Raw genomic sequence first — 19,415 nt, forward strand, 5'->3', positions numbered from 1 at the left:
TTTATTTTGTGGGTGAAACGTGGCAGCCAATTGCGCACAGCAGCGTCCTACAAACAGTCATGAATTGAGTGACCAAGTTATTATTATTAGTATTTATTTATTTTGAACAGATCCCCAGAAAAGCGATCTGCCAATTAACTAACAAGCGGATTGCTACTTACTGCGAGGTAAACAGAGGCGTGTGTATGTTGTAAGGAAACTTGCCTAAGGTTTTGCCCTGACCTACCCGGGAATCGAACCCGGATTGTCTTGTTTGCGAGGTGAGTGTTCCAAACACTACAGGACTCCATGATTTAGGACTAGTTTGTCCAATCAAAGCATAGGTACATTCTGTCACTAATGTCCTAACCCTAAAGAAATTCAGCTTTTGTGTCTTGTTCTTGGACAAAGCCATTAAAAAAGCAAATAGCCCAGAGTGTGTATTGGGGTAACTGCTGGAGTCTAACCAGCTAAACCCACACAGCTTGGCCATCGATATCACCGTCTGGCAAACAAAGTGAGAGAACGAGCAAGGAAAGCAGGGAGGGAGGGAGGAAGGATCACAGGAAGTCCTTGGCGAGTGCGTCCCCGAAGCTGGGGGCTGACATGAGGATGGAGATGGTCGACAGGATGTTAAAGATGGAGAAACCCACGAGACACATTCTGTCCATCACAGCGGCCGCGAACCTCCATTCCTCCCTCTCCTCCTCCTCCTTCTCTCGTTCCCTCTCTCGCTCCGTCAGGTACTCCACCTCCTGCAGCAGGCGTGTGAGCTCGGGCCCCCCGGTGACCCCCTGGGTGGGGTCAGGCCCCAGAAAACCCTCCCCTGAGATCCCCGGGTACCCCTCGCTTGCTGAGCTCCTGCGGCGCTGACAGGGCGGATGATGGGAGACGAGGTCCTCTCTCGGGCCCCCAGGCTTCTTCATCCGTAAACACCAAGCTCCCCAGGTCAACAACAAGACACGGGTCTGCAGGAAAGAGAGAGAAAAGGGGGTGGGGGGGGAGAGAGAGAAAGAGGGGGAGAGAGAGGGAAAGAGAGGGGGGCGCAGAGTGGCAAAGTGAGATGGGGAGAGGGAGGGGTAATGAGAAAGGGAGGTGGAGAGAGAGATTGGGAGAGCGAGGTGGGAGAGAAAGGGAGAGAATGTGGGTGGGGGGAGAGAGAGGGGAAGTGAAGGAGGAGAGAGCGATGGAAGAGAGAGAGCGGGGGAAGAGAGAGAGGAGGGGAAAAGAGAGAGGGAGAGGAGGGAAGAGAGAGGGGTTAAGAGAGGGGAGGAGAGAGAGGGGGAGGGAAGAGTGAGGGGGAGAGGGAAGAGAAAAAGGGAGCGAGAGGGGGAGCGAGAGGGGGGAGACAGAGGGGGGGGAGAGGGGAGAGATATAGGGGGGGAAGGGGGCAGGGAGAGAGAGGGGTAAAGAGGGAGGGGCAGAGAGAAAGGGAGGGGGGACAAGAGAGAGCAGGGAGAGAGGGGGGAAAGAGATGGTGAGAGAGAGGGGGGTGGGGTGAGCGGGAGAGATAGTGGGGAGGGAGAGGGGGCAAAGGAGAGGGAGGTAAAGAGAGAGGGGGGGGAGAGCGGGGGAGAAAGAGAGAGTGAGCGTGAGGGGGAGAGAGAAAGGGGGAGGGGGGAAGAGTGCAAGCGGGGAAAGAGTTAGGGGAGAGGGGAGAGAGCGAGGGTGGGAGAGAGGAGGGAGAGAGAAGGTGAAAGAGAAGCGAAAGAGAGAGAGGGATAAGAAAGAGAGGGTGGCAGAGAGATGGGAAAGGGAATGAGAGCGGGAGAGGGGAGAGAGTGAGGGGAGAGGGAGAATGGGGAGAGGGAGGGGAAATGAGAGAGGGAGGTGGAGGGAAAGAGTGGGGAGAGAGAGGGAGAGAGAGAAGGGGAAAAAGAGGTGGGGGAAGAGAGAAAGGGAGAGAGGGGGGAGAGGGAGGTGGAGGGGAAGGGAGAGAATGGGGAAGAGAGAGGAGGGAAAGAGAGTGATAAGAGTGAGGGAGAGGGGGAAGAGGGAGCGGGGAGAGAGACAGTAAGACAGAGAGGGAAGGAGAGAGAGGTGGGGAGAGAGAGGGAGAGAAAAGGGGGAAAGAGAGAGGGGGGTGAGAGAAAGAGGGGAGAGAGAGATGTGGGGGAGAGAGAGGGGGAGAGAGAGATGTGGGGGAGAGAGAGAGGGAGGTGGAGGGGAAAAGAAAGAGAGGGGGGGAGAGAGAGGGAGGTGGAGGAGAAGGGGGTGGGGGACAGGGAGAGAGAAGGGGTGAGAGAGAGGGGAGGAGGAGAGGGGGAAAGAGAGAGACAGATTATAATAAACTAATCCTTGCATGAAAGAGGGAGAGAGAGAGAGAGACAGAGAGGGGGGGAGAGGGAGTGGGAGAGTGCAAGAAAGGGAGGGAGTGAAGTAAAGGGGGGAGAGAGGAAAGAGGGAAAGAGAATGAGACAGAGGAGCGGGAGAGAGATGGGGGAAAAGAGAGAGAGGGAGTGAGGGGGGAGGGAGCGAGTTAGAGAGAGGGGGAGAGAGGGAGTGAGAGAGAGGGGGAGAGACAGTGAATCAGTCAGACATCAGTCAGTCATCAGTGTGAAAGAGTGAGACAGAGGAGGGAACAAAATAGAGAAGGGGGGAGAGACAGGAAGAATGTGTGTGAGAGATTGTGTGAAACACAGTGAGAGGGAGGGAGAGAGAGGTGGGGTGGGGCATAAAGAGAACGGAGGCATAGAGAGATGAGGGGGAGTGAGAGTGTATGAGAGCGCGTAAGAGAGACAGACAGTGTGTGAGAGAGATTGTGTGAAAGAGAGGCGGACAGAGAGCGGATGAAGGGGGAGGGAGAGGAAGAGAGAGAGTTGTAAGAGAATGCGTGGCCTCTTACCCAGTGATCTGACACATATGGAAACCCATCCCCGTTGCTTAAGAGTCTCCAATACCACCTGAGAATTCCCCACATCCCACCTACACCTGGAAACCTCAGAGATAGGTTATTGGAATTGAATGCCCTGGAGGGACGCCCCCTGTTTACCTAATTCCAGAGAGTATTAGGTGCAGGTTGGGTGAGAGCCAAGGCTTGGGGGGAGCCCAAAGTTTGCGTTGGGGTAACTGCTGGAGTCTAACCAGCTAAACCCACACAAAGCTTGGCCATCGATATCACTGCCTGGCAGCTTTCCTGCTGCTTGTTCAGCTAGAACCCCCCTCCCCATTAGTTGGGGCTTTGGCTGTAGGGTTAACAGGAGCTGAGGGGGAGGATTCCCTGCCCCCAGTTGGCCCTTCCAACTGCCGATTAGCCAGGCTGGGCTGTGCTGTGGTCAGCCGTGAGTTCTCTGGGACCCTAGAGGCTGCCTCGTTATTCAGTTGCCAAACATGTCGCCTTGGAATTACATTTCAGTTTACACAGTGGCTTTCACCCCCAGAGATGTCTTACCCATTTGGGTATTTTGCCCCCGGTCGGGTTGTGATGATGATATTGTAAAACGACGACAGTTGCGATGACAGTCATACCCACAATGATCATGGTGCTGGCGAAATACTGTCCTACAAAAGAACACACAGCGGACAGTAAATACCAATAATAATAATCATCCTTGATATCACACAACACCTCATCACGTCTTTGTGACGCTTCAAAGCGCTTCACAGAATATACTGTAACGTGAATTCACTGCAAAGTATAGTCACTGTGTGTTTATAATAATGTTGTTGAGATGTTTCTAAGCGCCTCTCAGGATGTGTAGTGTAGTGATTGTGTGATTTTTGGGCGAAACACGGCAGCTATTGGCGCACCAAAACATCCCACACACTGACGTGGATTATTCCCGGGCAATTTAGGCAAGTTTCCTTACTCCCCAATCATCTGTTTACCCAGCAGTAAGTAGGAACCAGCTTGTTAGTCGATTGGCTGATTGATTTCCAGGGTTAATAATTCCTTTGCAAAAAAAATAATTTGGTCGCTCAATCCGTGACCATGGCTTTTTGTGGGACACTGCTGTGCACAATGGGTTGCTGAGTTCCGTTCACAAAATACAGTCACTACACTTTACAGTATATCTTGTGAAACACTTTGAGACATCTCAAAGACGTGATAAGGTGCTGTGTAAGTGGTGAAGTGTTGTGAGATATCTCTATTCAATGTAAATGATAATAATAATCCTTGCATTTGATATAGCGCCCTATTTACTTCACAGAATATACTGTTAAGTGAATCGACTGTAAATTTTGTGGGCGAAATGTGGCAGCCAATTGCACACAACAGGGTCCCACAAACAGTCCTGGATTGAGTGAACAAATTATTATTATTATTATTATCATTTTTGAAGGGATTATTGCCTCCGGAAAGTGATCCACTGCCTGAAAGGGTCGGTGGAAACAGATTCAATAACAACTTTGAGACAGGAACTGGACAGGTTCTTGAAGAGGAAGAAAATTGCAGGGATATGGGGAAAGAGCGGGGGAGTGGGACTGTTTGGGGAGCTAATCGAAAGAGCAGGCACAGGCACGATGGGCCGAATGACCACCTTCTGGCTGTAATATTCTATAGGATTATTATTGTTATAATAGGGTATATTTACCAATTATAACAATAATAATCTGTAAAGTGTAGTGTCTGTGTATTTTGTGGGTGAAATGAGGCAGCCAATTACACACAGCAGTGTCCCACAAACAGTCATGGGTTGAGTGACCAAATTATTGTTTCTATTTATTTTGAAAAGATTATTAGCCCCGGAAAAGCGATCTGGCAAACGACTAACAAGCAGGTTCCTACTTACTGCTGGTAAACAGAGGCGTGTGTGTGTGTGTGTGTGTGTGTGGAGTAAGGAAACTTGACCAACCTTTCGCCCTGCCCGGGAATTTAACCCGGATCCGCTTACTTGTGAGTTGAGCGCACTGACCACTGAGCTCCAGGACTCCAGGTTAGGGGTAACAGGAGGGGCTAATAGGGAGGGAGGGTTATACTTACCTATCAGGGGGATGGAGTCTGATGTTGCAGGCATGATCTCTGCCACCAGTAACATGAAAACCGTGAGAGACAGGAGAACGGTGATACCTGTGTATACAAACACACGTACACACACACAATATAAACACATACAGACACGCACACACACTGTGGTGAAGTGGGACACTGAGCGAGGGAGAAGAGACAAGAGGAGGGAAGATATAAAATGTGCGGTCAATATAGACAAAGACACAGGAAGCTAGCCAGGGCGGTGTGACGGGTGGAATAATAATAATAATCCTTGCATTCGATACAGCGCCTAACCACATCTTCTAGGCGTCTCAAAGCGCTTCACAGGCTATACTGTAAAGTGAATTTAGTGTGAATTTTGTGGGCGAAATGCGGCAGCCAATTGCGCACAGCAGTGAGGGTTCCACAAATAGTCATGGATTGCGTGATCAATTATTGTTATTATTCAAAAAAATATACATTTAAAAACATTGTTGAAAACATGTGTAGCTCAGTGGTTAGAGCACTCGCTTTGCAAGTGAGAGACCTGAGTTCAATTCCAGGCAGAGGGCGAAACCTTGGGCAAGTTTCCTTACTCCACACAGAGCCTAATAATAATCCCTCCAAAACCAAAAACAATAATAAATTGGTCATTTTCAATCTACGACTGTTTGTGGGACATTGCTGTGCGCAATTGGCTGCCGCGTTCGCCCACAAATATACAGTCAATTCACTTTACAGTGTGTTCTGTGAAGCGCTTTGGGACGTCCTCCCGACGTGAAAAGCACTATATCAAATGCAAGGATTATTATTATTATTATTTACTGTTAGGTAAACAGAGGCGTGCATGTGTGCAGTAGAAACACTTCTCGCAACACTTCACTTACATTAAAGGCGCTGTGTAAAGTTAAGTGATGAAATGCTGTGAGGCATCTCTCTGGTCAATGTAAATGTTTGTGGAGCCCTGTAGCTCAGTGGTTAGAGCGCTCGTCTCACAAGAGAGAGACCTGAGTTTGATTGCTGGGCCGGGTGAAAGTCTTAGGCAAGTTTCCTTATTCTACACACACGCCTTTGTTTACCTCACAGTAAGTAGGAACCTGGTTATTAGTCGATTGGCAGATCACTTTCCGGGCATAAAAAAGGGGGTGTAGTGGAGGAGAGCATGAGGGTGGGGGTGTGAGGGAGAGGTGGGGTGTGTGACGTGAGGGATGAGGGAAGTGGGGGAGAGACTGACCAAGGGAGATCTTTTCTCCCGAGTCCGCGGGCAGGAGGAACACGAGGAGGGTCATGGAGGATAGCAGGACGCAGGGAACCAACAGGTTGAGAGCATAGTACAGCGTCCGTCTGCGAATTGTCACATAGAACGTCACGTCAGGGAAAGGTTCCGGACAACACTCATAAAACACCTCATGCCTCTGTCCTGGGACTCCTATATATATATATAGAGAGAGAGAGAGACACAGAGTGAGGGAGAGAGAGAGTGAGAGACAGAGACAGAGAGAGAGACTCAGAGAGTGAGAGAGAGACAGCGAGAGAGAGTGAGGGAGACACACTGACACACACAGAGCGAGAGACACCTTCAAAGACCTCCATGATCTTGCTCCTCCCTTCCTCCTGTTCGCTCCCTCCGCTCAGCGTGCTCCGACCTACTTCACGTCCCTGCCTCGCCTGCCCCACGGTTGGTGGGCGGGCCTTCTGCAACTCTGCCGCCACCCTCTGGAACTCCAACCCACATTCCCTCCACCTTGCCCCCTCCCTCGCCACCTTCAAGACCTGTCTCAAGACCCTCCTCTTCGACCATGCTTTCAATCTTCCTGCTCCCCCCCCCACCCCATCCTCCACCTTCCCCGATCCCAAACCCCAGCTTGGGTCCGAAACACTGAATCTCTAGTGCCTTGGGACATCCTCCAGATGTGAAAGGCGCTAAACACATGTCATTTTGTTGTTGCTGTATGTAGGTGGCAGAACAGGTTGATTGAGCTGTTAAAAAAGCATATGGGATCCTTGGCTTTATAATAGAGGAATAGAGTACAAAAGCAAGGAAGTTCTGCTAAGCTTTATAGGTCATTGGTTAGGCCTCAGCTGGAATATTGTGTCCAATTCTGGGCACTACACTTTAGGAAGGATATTAAGGCTTTGGAGAGGGTGCAGAGGAGATTTACCAGATTTGTACCAGGGATGAGGGACTTTAGATATGTGGAGAGACTAGAGAGGCTTGGATTGTTGTTCTTAGAGCAGAGAAGGTTAAGGTGAGATTTAATATAAGTCTTCAAAATTATTAGGGGGTTTGATAGAGTAAATAGAGAAAAACTGTTTCCATTGGCAGGTGGGTCAGTAACCAGGAGACATAGATTTAAGATAATTGGTAAAAGAACCAGGAGGGAGATGAGGAGAATTTATTTTATACAGAAAGTTGTTACAGTCTGGAATGCACTCCTGAAAGGCTGGTGGAACAGATTCAATAACAACTTTTAAAAGGGAATTCATTAGGTTCTTGAAGAGGAAGAACATTGCAGGGATATGGGGAAAAGCGGGGGAGGGGGACTGATTGGAAGCTCTTCCAAAGAGCAGGCACAATGGGCTGAATGGCCTCCTTCTGTGCTGTAATATTCTACGATTTTATGAGTGTGTGAGAGAGAGCGACAACAGAGTGAGTGCGTGACACACAGTGAGAGAGAGACTCAGAGAGAGTGACAGAGAAAGAGACAGAGAGAGTGAGAGTGTGACACAGAGACACATACACAGAATCATAGAACACCTTGTTTCTCTGACTCAGAGAGAATGTGAGCGAGAGAGGGTTAGACACATACAGTGACATAAAGAGGGAGTGTGGAAGAGAGACAGAGTGAGAGAGGGCGGGAGAGAGAGTGACACACAGAAAGAGAGACACACATACATAGAACACCTTGTTTCTCTGTGCTGGGAGTGAGAGAGAGAGTGAGACACAGAGAGAATGAATGACAGAGATAATAGGCATAGTGAGCGAGTGTGTTAGGGAGAATAAGTGTGTGCGAGGAGAGTGTGTGTGATGGTTGTTTTTTAGACTGGATATCTAAACAACAACACCACCACCTTGCTCTGTCCTGGAGTCTTACACATAGTGAGACCGAGAGAGAGCATGTGTATGTGTGAGAGAGAGAGAGAGAGAAAAACACTGAGAGAGTGACACAGAGAGGGGGCGGGGAGAGAGGCCAAGTATGAGAGAGTGTTAGAGAGAGGGGTAGGGAATAAGAGTGTGAATGTGTGTGAGAGAGCGAGAGAAAAATAGAGGGAGGTGGGGTGGTGGGGGAGAGAGAGAGAGTGAAAGAGAGATGGGGAGAGACACACATATAGACAGAGAGAATCACTCTCCCATGGCTCCCTCTCTCTCACATGCACCCGGCAGGTCCCACTCCCCCCTATCCCTCACTCTCTTACACTCTCATCTCACACACTCTCCCTCTCCTTTTACCCTCCCTCTCTCATCCAGCATGTCTCACACACTCTCTCTCACACACTCTCTCCACCCCCCCCCCCCCCCTTCTCTCACACACATACTCTCTCCCTCCCCTCCCTCTCAGATACTCTCTCTCTAACTTCACGCAGTATTTCTCTCTCCCTCACACTCCATCTCTCATCCAGAATGTCCCACTCCTCTGTCTCACACTCTCTATCCATCTCCCCCTCCGACTCCCTCTCTCTCAAGCACACTCTCTCCCTCTCTCAAACACTCTATTTCCTCTCTCTCTCTCTCATTCTCTCTCACACTCTCTCTCCCCTCTCTCTCACATTCTCTCTCTCACCCTCACCCCACCCCCCTCTCTCTCTCTCTCTCTCACACCGTCCCTCTCTCACCCATCAGGTCCCACTCCCCGTTGAACCTGGTTAAATGAGTCCCTCACACGCTCTCTCTTCGCCCCCGCCCGGGAATTGAACCCAGGTCCTCTCGCTTGCAAAGCGGGTGCTCTAACCACTGAGCAACAGGATACTCACCCAGAAGGTTCCACTTCCCTCTCTCTCACTCACTCTCTCTCTCTCTCTCCCCATCTCTTTCCCCCTCTCACTCTCTACCGCACACTCTCACAACCCTCTCTTACACACACGCTCTCCCTCTCACATACTCTCTTGCACACACACTCTCTCCCTCACACTCTTTTTCTCACATACTCCCTCTCTCTCACCCAGCAGGTCCCACTCCCCGTTTGGGATGAACCCAGATAAATCAGCGGGTGACATTCGCAGATCGAGGAGCCAGCCATCATAGGTCCAGGATCCGAACTTTAGCTCACATTCCTGTGTGTCAAAGGGAAACCACCTCACATCAACCTGGCACGAGCTTCGGAATATACCTGTGTGAGAGACAGAGAGTCTGTGGGTGAGAGAGAATGAGAGAGGGAATATGAGTTTGTGAGAGAGTGTGAGTGTGTGAATGTGAGAGAATGAGAGAATGTAAGAGTGGGTATGAGAGTGACTGTGTGTGAGTGTGAGAGACAGTGTGTTTGAGAGACAGTCTGCGAGAGTGCATAAGAGAAAGATCTTACCTGGAGGCATAAACGTACAGTAACCGGTGGAGTTAACGAGAACATGGGGTTTATATGTTGAGTCAAAGTCATCATCAGCGCTGTAACAGAATAGATTCCGTCACTCTCTCTCTTTTACGTTCTCTCTCTCCTGTCTCTCTCAATACCCCCACAGCCAGCCTGGTTCATCGTAGGGCAGACCAGTCACTGTGGGCAGGGAGTCATCCCACTCAGCTTCTGTTAACTCTGCAGCCAAAGTCGGGTAGGGTGGTCTTAGCTGGACAAGCCAAAGCTTGAAAACTTGCCAGACGTAGGAATATAGAAACATGGGAACAGGAGGAGGCCATTCAGCCCCTCAAGCCTGTTCCACCATTCTATAAGGTCATGGCTGATCTGTACCTCAACATGGCTGATCTGTACCTCAACATGGCTGATCTGTACCTTATTAGATAAACAGAGAAATGTGGAGTAAGGAAACTCGCCTAACGTTTTGCCCTAAACTGCCTGGAATCTAACCGTTTCCTCTCGCTTGTGAGCCGAGCGCTCTAACCCCTGAGTTACACAGCATCTCTTGTTCCTATCAACACCCCCATCACTCTGGTCCCTGGCTGTTGCTTATTCTGGAGTAGATGTTGCCTGTTCTAGAGTAGTTATTACATGTCCGAAACTCTGCCTGTCCAGCACCTTGGGACGTCCTCCCGACTTGAAAGGTGCTGTACAAGTGTAATTTTGTTGTTGTTGTTCTTTTTCTTCAGGAGATACTGTCTATTCTGGGGGAGACCCTGTCTGTTCTGAAGTAGATGCTGCCTGTTCTGGAGTAAACATCGGTTCTAGAGTAGATATTACATGTTCTTAGACAGACCATCCTCCAGGGTAGACTCTGCTTATTCCAGAGCAGATCTTATCTGTTCTAGAAAATATTACATGTCGGTGGTCTAAGGTAGATATTGTCTGCTCTTGAGTAGGCCGGGTCTGTTCTAGAGTAGATTTTGTCTGTTCTCAGGGTGAGGGGGGGCCACTATCTGTTCAGCAGAAGTTATTGCATGTTCTAGAGAAGCTGTTGCCTGTTCCAGAGGAGTCTGAGCTGCTCCCTGTCTGTTCTGTTGTGGAACCCTACCTGTTATAGAGCAGGATGTCAGGTGTCCAGACCTGATCCGCACGGAATCGCACGTTCTTGACCCCCGGAAACTCCGACTCATTCCAGCGCAGGTAGTGATCGAACCAGGTCTGCAACAGAGCAGTCTGGTCACACCAACTCCTGATAAACCACCCCCCTCTTCCCCTGTGGTAAAGCTCCTGAGCCAGGAGGGGCCGCAGTATTCCAGGGCCCTCACTGCTGATGACATCGGCTCATCAGCAAGACCTGGAAGGGCCGACCAGTCACTGGGGGCAGGGAGTCATTCCACTCAGCAACTGTTAACCCTGCAACCAAAGCCCTAATGAGGAGGGTGGTCCTAGCTGGACAAGCAGCGGGAAAGTTTGTCAGACAGTGATATCAATGCCCAAGCTGTGTGGGTTTAGGTGGTTAGATTCCAGAGTTACCCCAAACCACACTCTGGGATCCCCAAGCCTTGGCTCTCAGCAACCTGCGCCTAATACTCTCCGGAATTAGGTAAGCAGGGGACGTCCCTTCAGGGAGCATGACAGAGCACGCATTCCATTCCCACAATCTATCTGGGATTGCCATGTGCAGGTGGGATGGTTGGAAACCTCAGTTTGGATTGGATATATTTTGAATCCCTGCATTTGATAAAGCACCTTAACACATCTTCGAGACGTCTCAAAACGATTCACAGAATATACCGGAAAGACTATATTTTATGAGTAAAATATGGCAGCCAATTGTGCATGGCAGTATCCCACAAACAGTCATGGATTGAGCGACCACATTATTATTATTAGTTTTTTGGATGGAGTAGTACGCCCGGAAAGCAATCCGCCAATCAACTAACAACCAGGTTTCTACTTACTGCTAGATAAAAAGAGGCTTGTGTGTGGAGTAAGGAAACTTGCCTAAGGTTTCGCCCTGCCGGGAATCGAACCCGGATCCTTTTGCTTGCGAGGCGAGTGCTCTAACCACTTACCATGTGTAGCCAGAAATTCGTTGTCAAAATCTGGTTCTTTTCATCCTGCAACAGAATAACATGCCTCAGTTTGTCTGTCTGTTGTGTGAGTCTTTCTGTGTGTTGAGTGCATCTGTCTGTCAGTGTGTATCTGTCTCTTTGTCCGTCCATCTTGTGCTTTCTGCTTGTGTCAGATCACAGCGATGGGGTTTAGCAGTGACTGTGTGATTGTGTTTCAGTACACTTTACAGCATGTTATGTGAAGCGCTTTGAGACGTCTGAATGACATGATAAGGCGCTGTGTTAAAGGCAAGGATTTTCATTATTAGATTATGATACATATATGATTGCATACATAAATTTGTCTAAACATATATATATCTGTGTGTTTACTTGAAGACGTACGTGTGACTGTAATAGTAATCCTCGAATTTGATATAGAGCTTTATCACCTCTTTGAGACATAGGAACTTAGGAACAGGAGTCGGCCATTCAGCCCTTTCAGAGTCTGTTCCACTATTTAGCTAGATCATGGCTGATAAGAACATAAGAATTAGGAGCAGGAGTAGGCCATTCGGCCCCTCGAGCCTGTGCCCCGCCATTTGATAAGATCATGGCTGATCTTCAGACCTAACTCTAATTACCTGCCCTATCTCCATATCTCCTAATCCCTCTATTTTTAAAAAAATCTATCAGTCTCAGCCTTGAAGATGTTCAAGGACTGAGCATCTACAGCCTTCTGGGGGAGTGAATTCCATAAATTCACTACCCTCTGAGTGAAAAAATGTTTCCTCAACTCTGTTCTAAAAGGCTGACCCTTAATTTTAAGACTGTGACCCCTGGTTATAGATTCTCCTACCAGGGGAAACAGACCCTCAGTGTCTACTTTATCAGCCCTTTAAGAATCTTATATGTTTCAATAAGATCTCCCCTAATTCTTCTGTACTCTAGAGAATACAGTTTATTACAGTTTTAGAGAATATAGTTTATTCAGCCTATCCTCATGGGTCAGTCCCCTCATCCCAGGAACTAACCGAGTGAATCTACGCTACACCCCCTCTAGGGCAAGTAAATAAGGAGACCAAAACTGCACACAATACTCTAGGTGCGGTCCCACCAAGGCCCTATACAGTTGCAGCAAGACTTCCCTACTCTTGTACTCTAAACCTTTTGCAATGAACGCTAACATGCCGTTCGCCTTTTCAGTTGCTTGTTGCACCTGCAAACTAACTTTTTGAGACTGGTGTACAAGGACAACCAAATCCCTCTGAACACTAACACTATCTAATCTCTCCCCCTCTAGAAAATAATCTGTTTTTCTACCTAGGTGAATAACTTCACACTTCCCCACATTAAATTCCATCTGTCACCTACTCGCCCACTCCCCGAGCCTATCTATAATCCCATTGCAATCTTTTTGCATCATCCTCAGAGCTTACTCTCCCACCTAGTTTAGTGTCATCCACGAACTTAGATACATTAGATTCAATGTCCTCGTCTAGATCATTGATATAAATTGTAAATAGCTGAAGCCCAAGCACTGATCCTTGTGGCACTCCACTAGTCACATCCTGCCAATTCAAGAATGACCCGTTTATCTCTACTCTCTGTTTTCTACCCATTAGCCACTCTTCAATCCATGCTAATATGTTCCCATTAATCCCGTGGGCCTTAACCTTGTGCAATAGCCTTTTGTGTGGCACTTTGTCAAATGACTTTTTAAAATCTAAATATACTACATCTACTGGTTCCCCCCTATCTAACCTGCTAGATACGTCTTCAAAACACTCTAAAAGATTAGTTAAGCATGACTTCCCTATTGTAAAGCCATGTTGACTCTGCCTAATCTTGTTATGGTCTTCCAGGAATCCCATAACGACATCTTTAATTAAGGACTCAAGAATTTTCCCTACCACTGATGTCAGACTAACTGGTCTATAGTGCCCCATCTTTTCTCTCCCACCCTTCTTAAATAGTGGTGTTACGTTTGCAATCTTCCAATCAATAGGAACCGTTCCAGATTCCAGAGAATTTTGGAAGATCAAAGACAAGCCATCCACTATCTCAGTAGCCACCTCTTTTAAAACCCTAGGATGTAGGCCATCAGGTCCAGGAGATTTATCAGTTTTAAGACCTGACAATTTACCTAAAATCATTTCTTTACTAATATTAATTCCTCCAAGTTGATCGCTAACATTGACTTCTTGGTTCCCCTCTATTCTTGGTACGTTTTCAGTGTCTTCTAATGTGAAGACAGTAGCAAAGTACTTATTTAATGACTCTGCCATGTCTTTGTCACCTACTATAATTCCCTCCGTCTCTGCCTGCAGCGTACCCACATTTACCTTCGACAGCCTCTTCCTCTTTATATATTTATAAAAACTCTTGCTGTCTGTTTTTATGTTCTTTGCTAGTTTGCCCTCATATTCCATTTTCTCCCTCTTAATGGGGAGATCCCTGATCTGTTAAACTAATCCTTTCAATCCATTCCTGTCCTTGCTTGAGCCAAGTCTCTGTAACAGAAGCTTGACTCAATCAAGGACAGGAATGACAGCTGAATATTCCTGGCTATAATGTATTCAGGAGGGATAGGGAAGGAAAAAAAGGAGGGGGTGTGGCCATTTTGTCAAAGATACGGTTATAGCCGTGGAAAGGTGCAGGAGGACCCCAAAACGGAATCTATCTGGTTAGAGTTCAGGAACAATAAAGGAGCTGTTACGCTGGTCGGGGTATACTATAGACCACCAAATAGTGGGAAGGAATTACATGAGCAGATCTGCAAGCAGATCTCAGACAGATGCAAGGCCAATAGAGTTGTGATAATGGGGGACTTTAATTATCCCAACATAGACTGGCAAAACATCAGCGCAAAGGGCAAGGAGGGGGAAAGATTCCTAAAATGCATACAGGACAACTTTCTTGATCAGTACATTTCCAGCCCAACGAAGAAGGAAGCAGTGCTAGATCTAGTACTGGGGAATGAAGTGGAGCAGGTTTCAATGGGAGAGCATCTGGGCAATAGTGATCATAACATCATTAGATTCAGAGTGCATATGGAAAGAGACAAGGAACCATCTAAGATGAAGATACTCAACTGGAAGAGGGCAAATTTCAGAGAGTTAAAAAGGGACCGAGCCAAGGTGGACTGGAAAGAAAGATTGGCAGGTAAAATAACTAAAGAGCAGTGGGAAGTCTTGAAGGATGAGATAGCTTGGGGACTTTTGTGGGAATAAATACATTCCCACAAAAGGGAAAAGTAGGGCTTCCAAACATCCCTGGATAACAAAGGTAATTGTATCTAGAATGAAGCAGAAAAAGGAGGCGTATGACAAATGTTAAACCCAAGATACAGAAGACAACCAAATAGAATATAGGAAGTGCAGAAGAGGTTTGAAAAAGGAAATAAGAGGGGCAAAAAGATTATATGAAAAAAGGTTAGTGGGTAACATTAAAGGGAATTCTAAAATATTTTACAAACATATCAAGAAAAAAAGGCTAGTCAAAGGTAGAATGGGGCCAATTAAGGATCAAGGGGGAAATCTTATTGTGGAGGCAGAGCGCATGGCTGATGTGCTGAATGAGTACTTTGCATCTGTCTTCACAAAAGAAGTGGAGTATTGCTGCAATGCTGCAGTATTGGAGGAGAGGGTAATGGATAGGATAAGTATAAACAGAGAGGAAGTACTGAGAAGGTTGACTGGGTTGAAGGTCGACAAGTCGCCCGGTCCGGACGGGATGCAGCCAACGTTACTATGGGAGGCACGGGTACAAATAGCGGAGGCTTTAGCTACAATTTTTCAATCTTCGTTGGACACAGGAGTGGTGCCAGAAGCCTGGAGAGTGGCCAATGTGACTCACCTGTATAAAAAGGGACATAAGGACAAACCTGGGAACTACAGGCCAGTCAGCCTAACATCAGTAGTGGGGAAACTCCTGGAGACTATAATCCGGGACAGAATAAATCTTCACTTAGAAGAATATGGATTAATTAGGGAAAGCCAGAACGGATTTGTTAAAGGCAAATCTTGTCTAATAAATCTAATAGAATTTTTCAATGAGGTAATGGAGAGGGTGGATAAAGGTAGTGCAGTTGATGTAGTTTATATGGACTTTCAAAAGGCATTTGACAAAGTGCCACATGAAAGACTTGTAAGAAAGATAGAAGCCCATGGTATAAAAGGGACAGTGGCAGTGGATCCAGAATTGGCCGGGAGACAGAAAGCAGAGAGTTGTGGTGAACGGCTGCTTTTCTGACTGGAGGGAAGTGTACAGTGGCGTCCCCCAGGGATCGGAATTAGGACCACTGCTTAATATACATTAAGAATACATAAATGTATCTTAATATACATAAATGATCTGGACTTGGGTATAGCAAGCACCATTTCCAAGTTTGCGGACGACACAAAGTTAGGGAGGGGGTAAACAGTGAGAAGGATAGGAGCCGACTGCAGGAAGACATAGACAGAGTGGTAAAATGGGCAGACACATGGCAGAGGAGTTTCAATGTGGAGAAATGCGAGGTAATGCATTTTGGTAGAAAGAATGAGGGGAGGCAATATAGGCTGGTAATACAATCTTAAGGGGGGGTAAAAGAGCAGAGAGACCTGCCGGCATTATTTTCTCTATTTCCATTTTGTTATGTAAGCTTTTCACTTTGACCTATTATTATCATAGAATCATAGTATCGTACAGTAAAAAGAGGCCATTCGGCCCATCGAGTCAGTGCCAGCTCTTTGAGAAGAGCAATGTCAATCCCACTCCCCAGCCCTTTCCCCATAACCTGCAAACCCGTCCTCCTCAAATACCCATCCACCGCGTTTTTAAAAGTAGTTATCGAATCGGCCTCGACCGCCCTTTCAGGCAATGCGTTCCAGATTCCAACAACTCGCTACGTGGAGAAATGTCTTCTCACATCCCCTCTGCTTCTTTTAGAGACTATTTTGAATCTGTGACCTCGAGTTACCAACACACCCACCAGTGGAAACAGTTTTTCCCTATCTAACCTATCAAATCCCCTCATGATTTTGAAGGCCTCTATTAGGTCTCCTCGTAACCTTCTCTGCTCCAATGAGAATAATCCCAGTCTCTCTCGCCTTTCCTCATAATCATAATAATAATCCCTCCAAAACCAAAAACAATAATAAATTGGTCATTTTCAATCTACGAGTGTTTGTGGGACATCGCTGTGCGCAATTGGCTGCCGCGTTCACCCACAAATATACAGTCAATTCACTTTACAGTGTGTTCTGTGAAGCACTTTGGGATGTCCTCCCGACGTGAAAAGCGCTATATCAAATGCAAGGATTATTATTATTATTAATCAAGGTCCCTCATTCCTGGTACCATCCTCGTAAATCTCCTCTACACCCTTTCCATTGTCTTAACATCCTTCCTGTTGTGATGCCCAGAACTGGGCGCAGTATTCTATCTGAGGCCTAACCAGTGTTTATATAGGTTAATCATAACCTCCTGACTCTTGTACCCTATGCCCCAATTTATAAAGCCTAGTATCCCATATGCCCTTTTTACAGCTGTATCTACCACCTTCAAGGATTCATTTACCTGAACCCCCAATATCTCTCTGTTCCTTCACCCCCTTAAGATTGTATTACCAGCCTATATTGCCTCCCCTCATTCTTTCTACCAAAATGCATTACCTCGCATTTCTCCACATTGAAACTCATCTGCCATGTGTCGCCCATTTTACCATCTGTCTATGTCTTCCTGCAGTCGGCTCCTGTCCTTCTCACTGTTTACCCCCTCCCTAACTTTGTGTCGTCCGCAAACTTGGAAATGGTGCTTGCTATACCCAAGTCCAGAACATTTATGTATATTAAGAAGAGCAGTGGTTCTAATACCGATCCCTGGGGGACGCCACTGTACACTTCCCTCCAGTCAGAAAAGCAGCCGTTCACCACAACTCTCTGCTTTCTGTCTCCCAGTGAGTTCTGGATCCGCTGCCAGTGTCCCTTTTATACCATTGGCTTCTATCTTTCTTACAAGTCTTTCATGTGGCACTTTGTCAAATGCTTTTTGAAAGTCCATATAAACTACATCAACTGCACTACCTTTATCCACCCTCTCCGTTACCTCATCGAAAATTTCTATTAGATTTGTTAGGGTCCCTTGTACAGCTGGTATATTGTCCTCACCTCTACTGTAAAAATGGTAAGTCAGCTATTTCCTTATTCTTCATTATAGTCTCACCTACATCTGTCTTTAATGGACCCACATTCTCCTTGACCATTCTCTTTCTTTTAATATATTTATAAAAGTTTTTACTATTGGTTTTAATATCGTTGCTTTTCATACTCCCTTTTTGCTCCTCTTATTACTGTCTTTGTATCCCTTTGTTGCCTGTTGTAGTTCTCCCAGTCCTCTGCAATCCCACTTTCTTGTATTTGAGGAAGCTTTTTCTTTCAGTTTGATACAGTCTCTAACCTCTTTTGTCCACCATGGTTGCTTAACTACACAATTGGAGTGTTTGTATTTTGGGACTCTGTACTATGTGCTTCTTCTGTATTGTATCAAATACTTTTTTCAATAGTTCCCATTGTTCATCTGCAGGTTTACCCACTAACCTTTCAGCCCAGTTTACTATATTTCTCATCCCATCAAAGTTTGTCTTATTTAAATTTGAAACCTTGGTTTGGGTCTCTCCCTTCTTCCTCTCAGACCCAATGTCAAATTCAATCATATTATTATCACTATTTGCAAGATGTTCCCTTACTGTCAGATTGTTAACTAGTTTGGGCTCATTACTCATCACTAAATCCAGTGGCTTGTTCCCTTGATGGTTCTAAAACATATTGTTCCAAAAAATCTATCCTGAATACGTTATAGAAATGTGTTGCCCTGACCACCTGAGGTGTCCTGCTTCTACCAGTCTATGTGAAAATTAAAATCTCCCATTATAACCACATCGCTTTTGCTACATGCTTCCCTGGTCTCCGTATTTATAAATTTCCCCACTACGTCACAACTCACTGGAGGTCTGTAGACTACTGCCAACAGAGTCTTATCCCTTTTGCTGTTCCTAATTCTACCCACAGTGTTTCCATGACCTGATCACTCTGACTGAAATTGTTCCTTTCCACTGCTGTAATAAGTGTCTTCTATCGATATTGCTCCTCCTCCTTTCCCAATATCTCTATCTTTTCTAAAGATCTTATAGCATGGAATATTTAGCTCCCAATCCTGCCCATCTTGTAACCATACCTTTAAGCTGAATTTGTGCTATTTACTCACTTGTTTTATTTCTTATGCTCCTGCATTTGTGTAAATAACTTTTATTTTGGTAACTGTCCCCAGTGTCTATATGCCCTGACGATGTTCTTCTCACATCTTTTTTCACCTTTTATGGTAACTTCCTATTATCTTTTTTCTTTCGTGTAGTATTTATGTGGTTATCACTGTTTGTATTCTGGTCATTGCTCTCATCCTCTCCTTGCCTTATGTTTGGGTTTCCACTCGACCCTCCCCCCAACCACTCTCCCTCCCCTCCTTACTGGTTTAAAGATTTTTACAGAAAGCTTCAATCTCAAAGCACTTTACAGAATATCCTGTAAAGTGTAGTGACTGTGTATTTTAGGCAGCCAATTGCGCACAGCGTCATCCCCACAAACAGTCTTGCAGACACAGATTCTCACCACGTCCAGGATCTGTAGGAAGCTGATGGAGAAGGTGACCCTGAGAGACACAGAGTCATTCCACACGGGTCGCTCGAGAGGATTATAATCCTTCATCAACTCCCGATACAGTCTGCGCTGCCCCTCCCCCTGCTGAGAGCCTGAGAGGGGGGGTGAGAGAGCAGAGAGAGAGGGGGAAGGGAGAGGCGGGTGGAGTGTGGAGAGGGGGGCGAAGAGAAAGAGAGGAGAAAGAGTGGAGAGATCAGTCATGTCAATCTCATTACATTTGATATTGCGCGTTTTCGAGTTGGCTCAAAGTGCTTCACAGAATATA

At 46.6% G+C, this 19,415-nt stretch overlaps 1 protein-coding gene across 1 annotated transcript; it reads right to left on the reverse strand.

Annotated features, from left to right (window-relative positions):
* Positions 1 to 539: 539 nt before the first annotated feature.
* Positions 540 to 19,351, reverse strand: LOC103189967 (neuronal acetylcholine receptor subunit alpha-7-like). Its single transcript, XM_007910555.2, has 9 exons — positions 19,103 to 19,351; positions 11,475 to 11,519; positions 10,508 to 10,617; positions 9,412 to 9,491; positions 9,052 to 9,219; positions 6,126 to 6,320; positions 4,904 to 4,990; positions 3,371 to 3,480; positions 540 to 947 (listed from the first exon to the last, which is right to left on the reverse strand). Exons 1-9 carry the CDS (start codon positions 19,349 to 19,351, stop codon positions 540 to 542), a joined length of 1,452 nt encoding a protein of 483 aa, XP_007908746.2.
* Positions 19,352 to 19,415: the final 64 nt, after the last annotated feature.

This window comes from Callorhinchus milii, unplaced genomic scaffold (assembly GCF_018977255.1).
Source record: "Callorhinchus milii isolate IMCB2004 unplaced genomic scaffold, IMCB_Cmil_1.0 Scaffold175, whole genome shotgun sequence".
NCBI lineage: Eukaryota > Metazoa > Chordata > Chondrichthyes > Chimaeriformes > Callorhinchidae > Callorhinchus > Callorhinchus milii.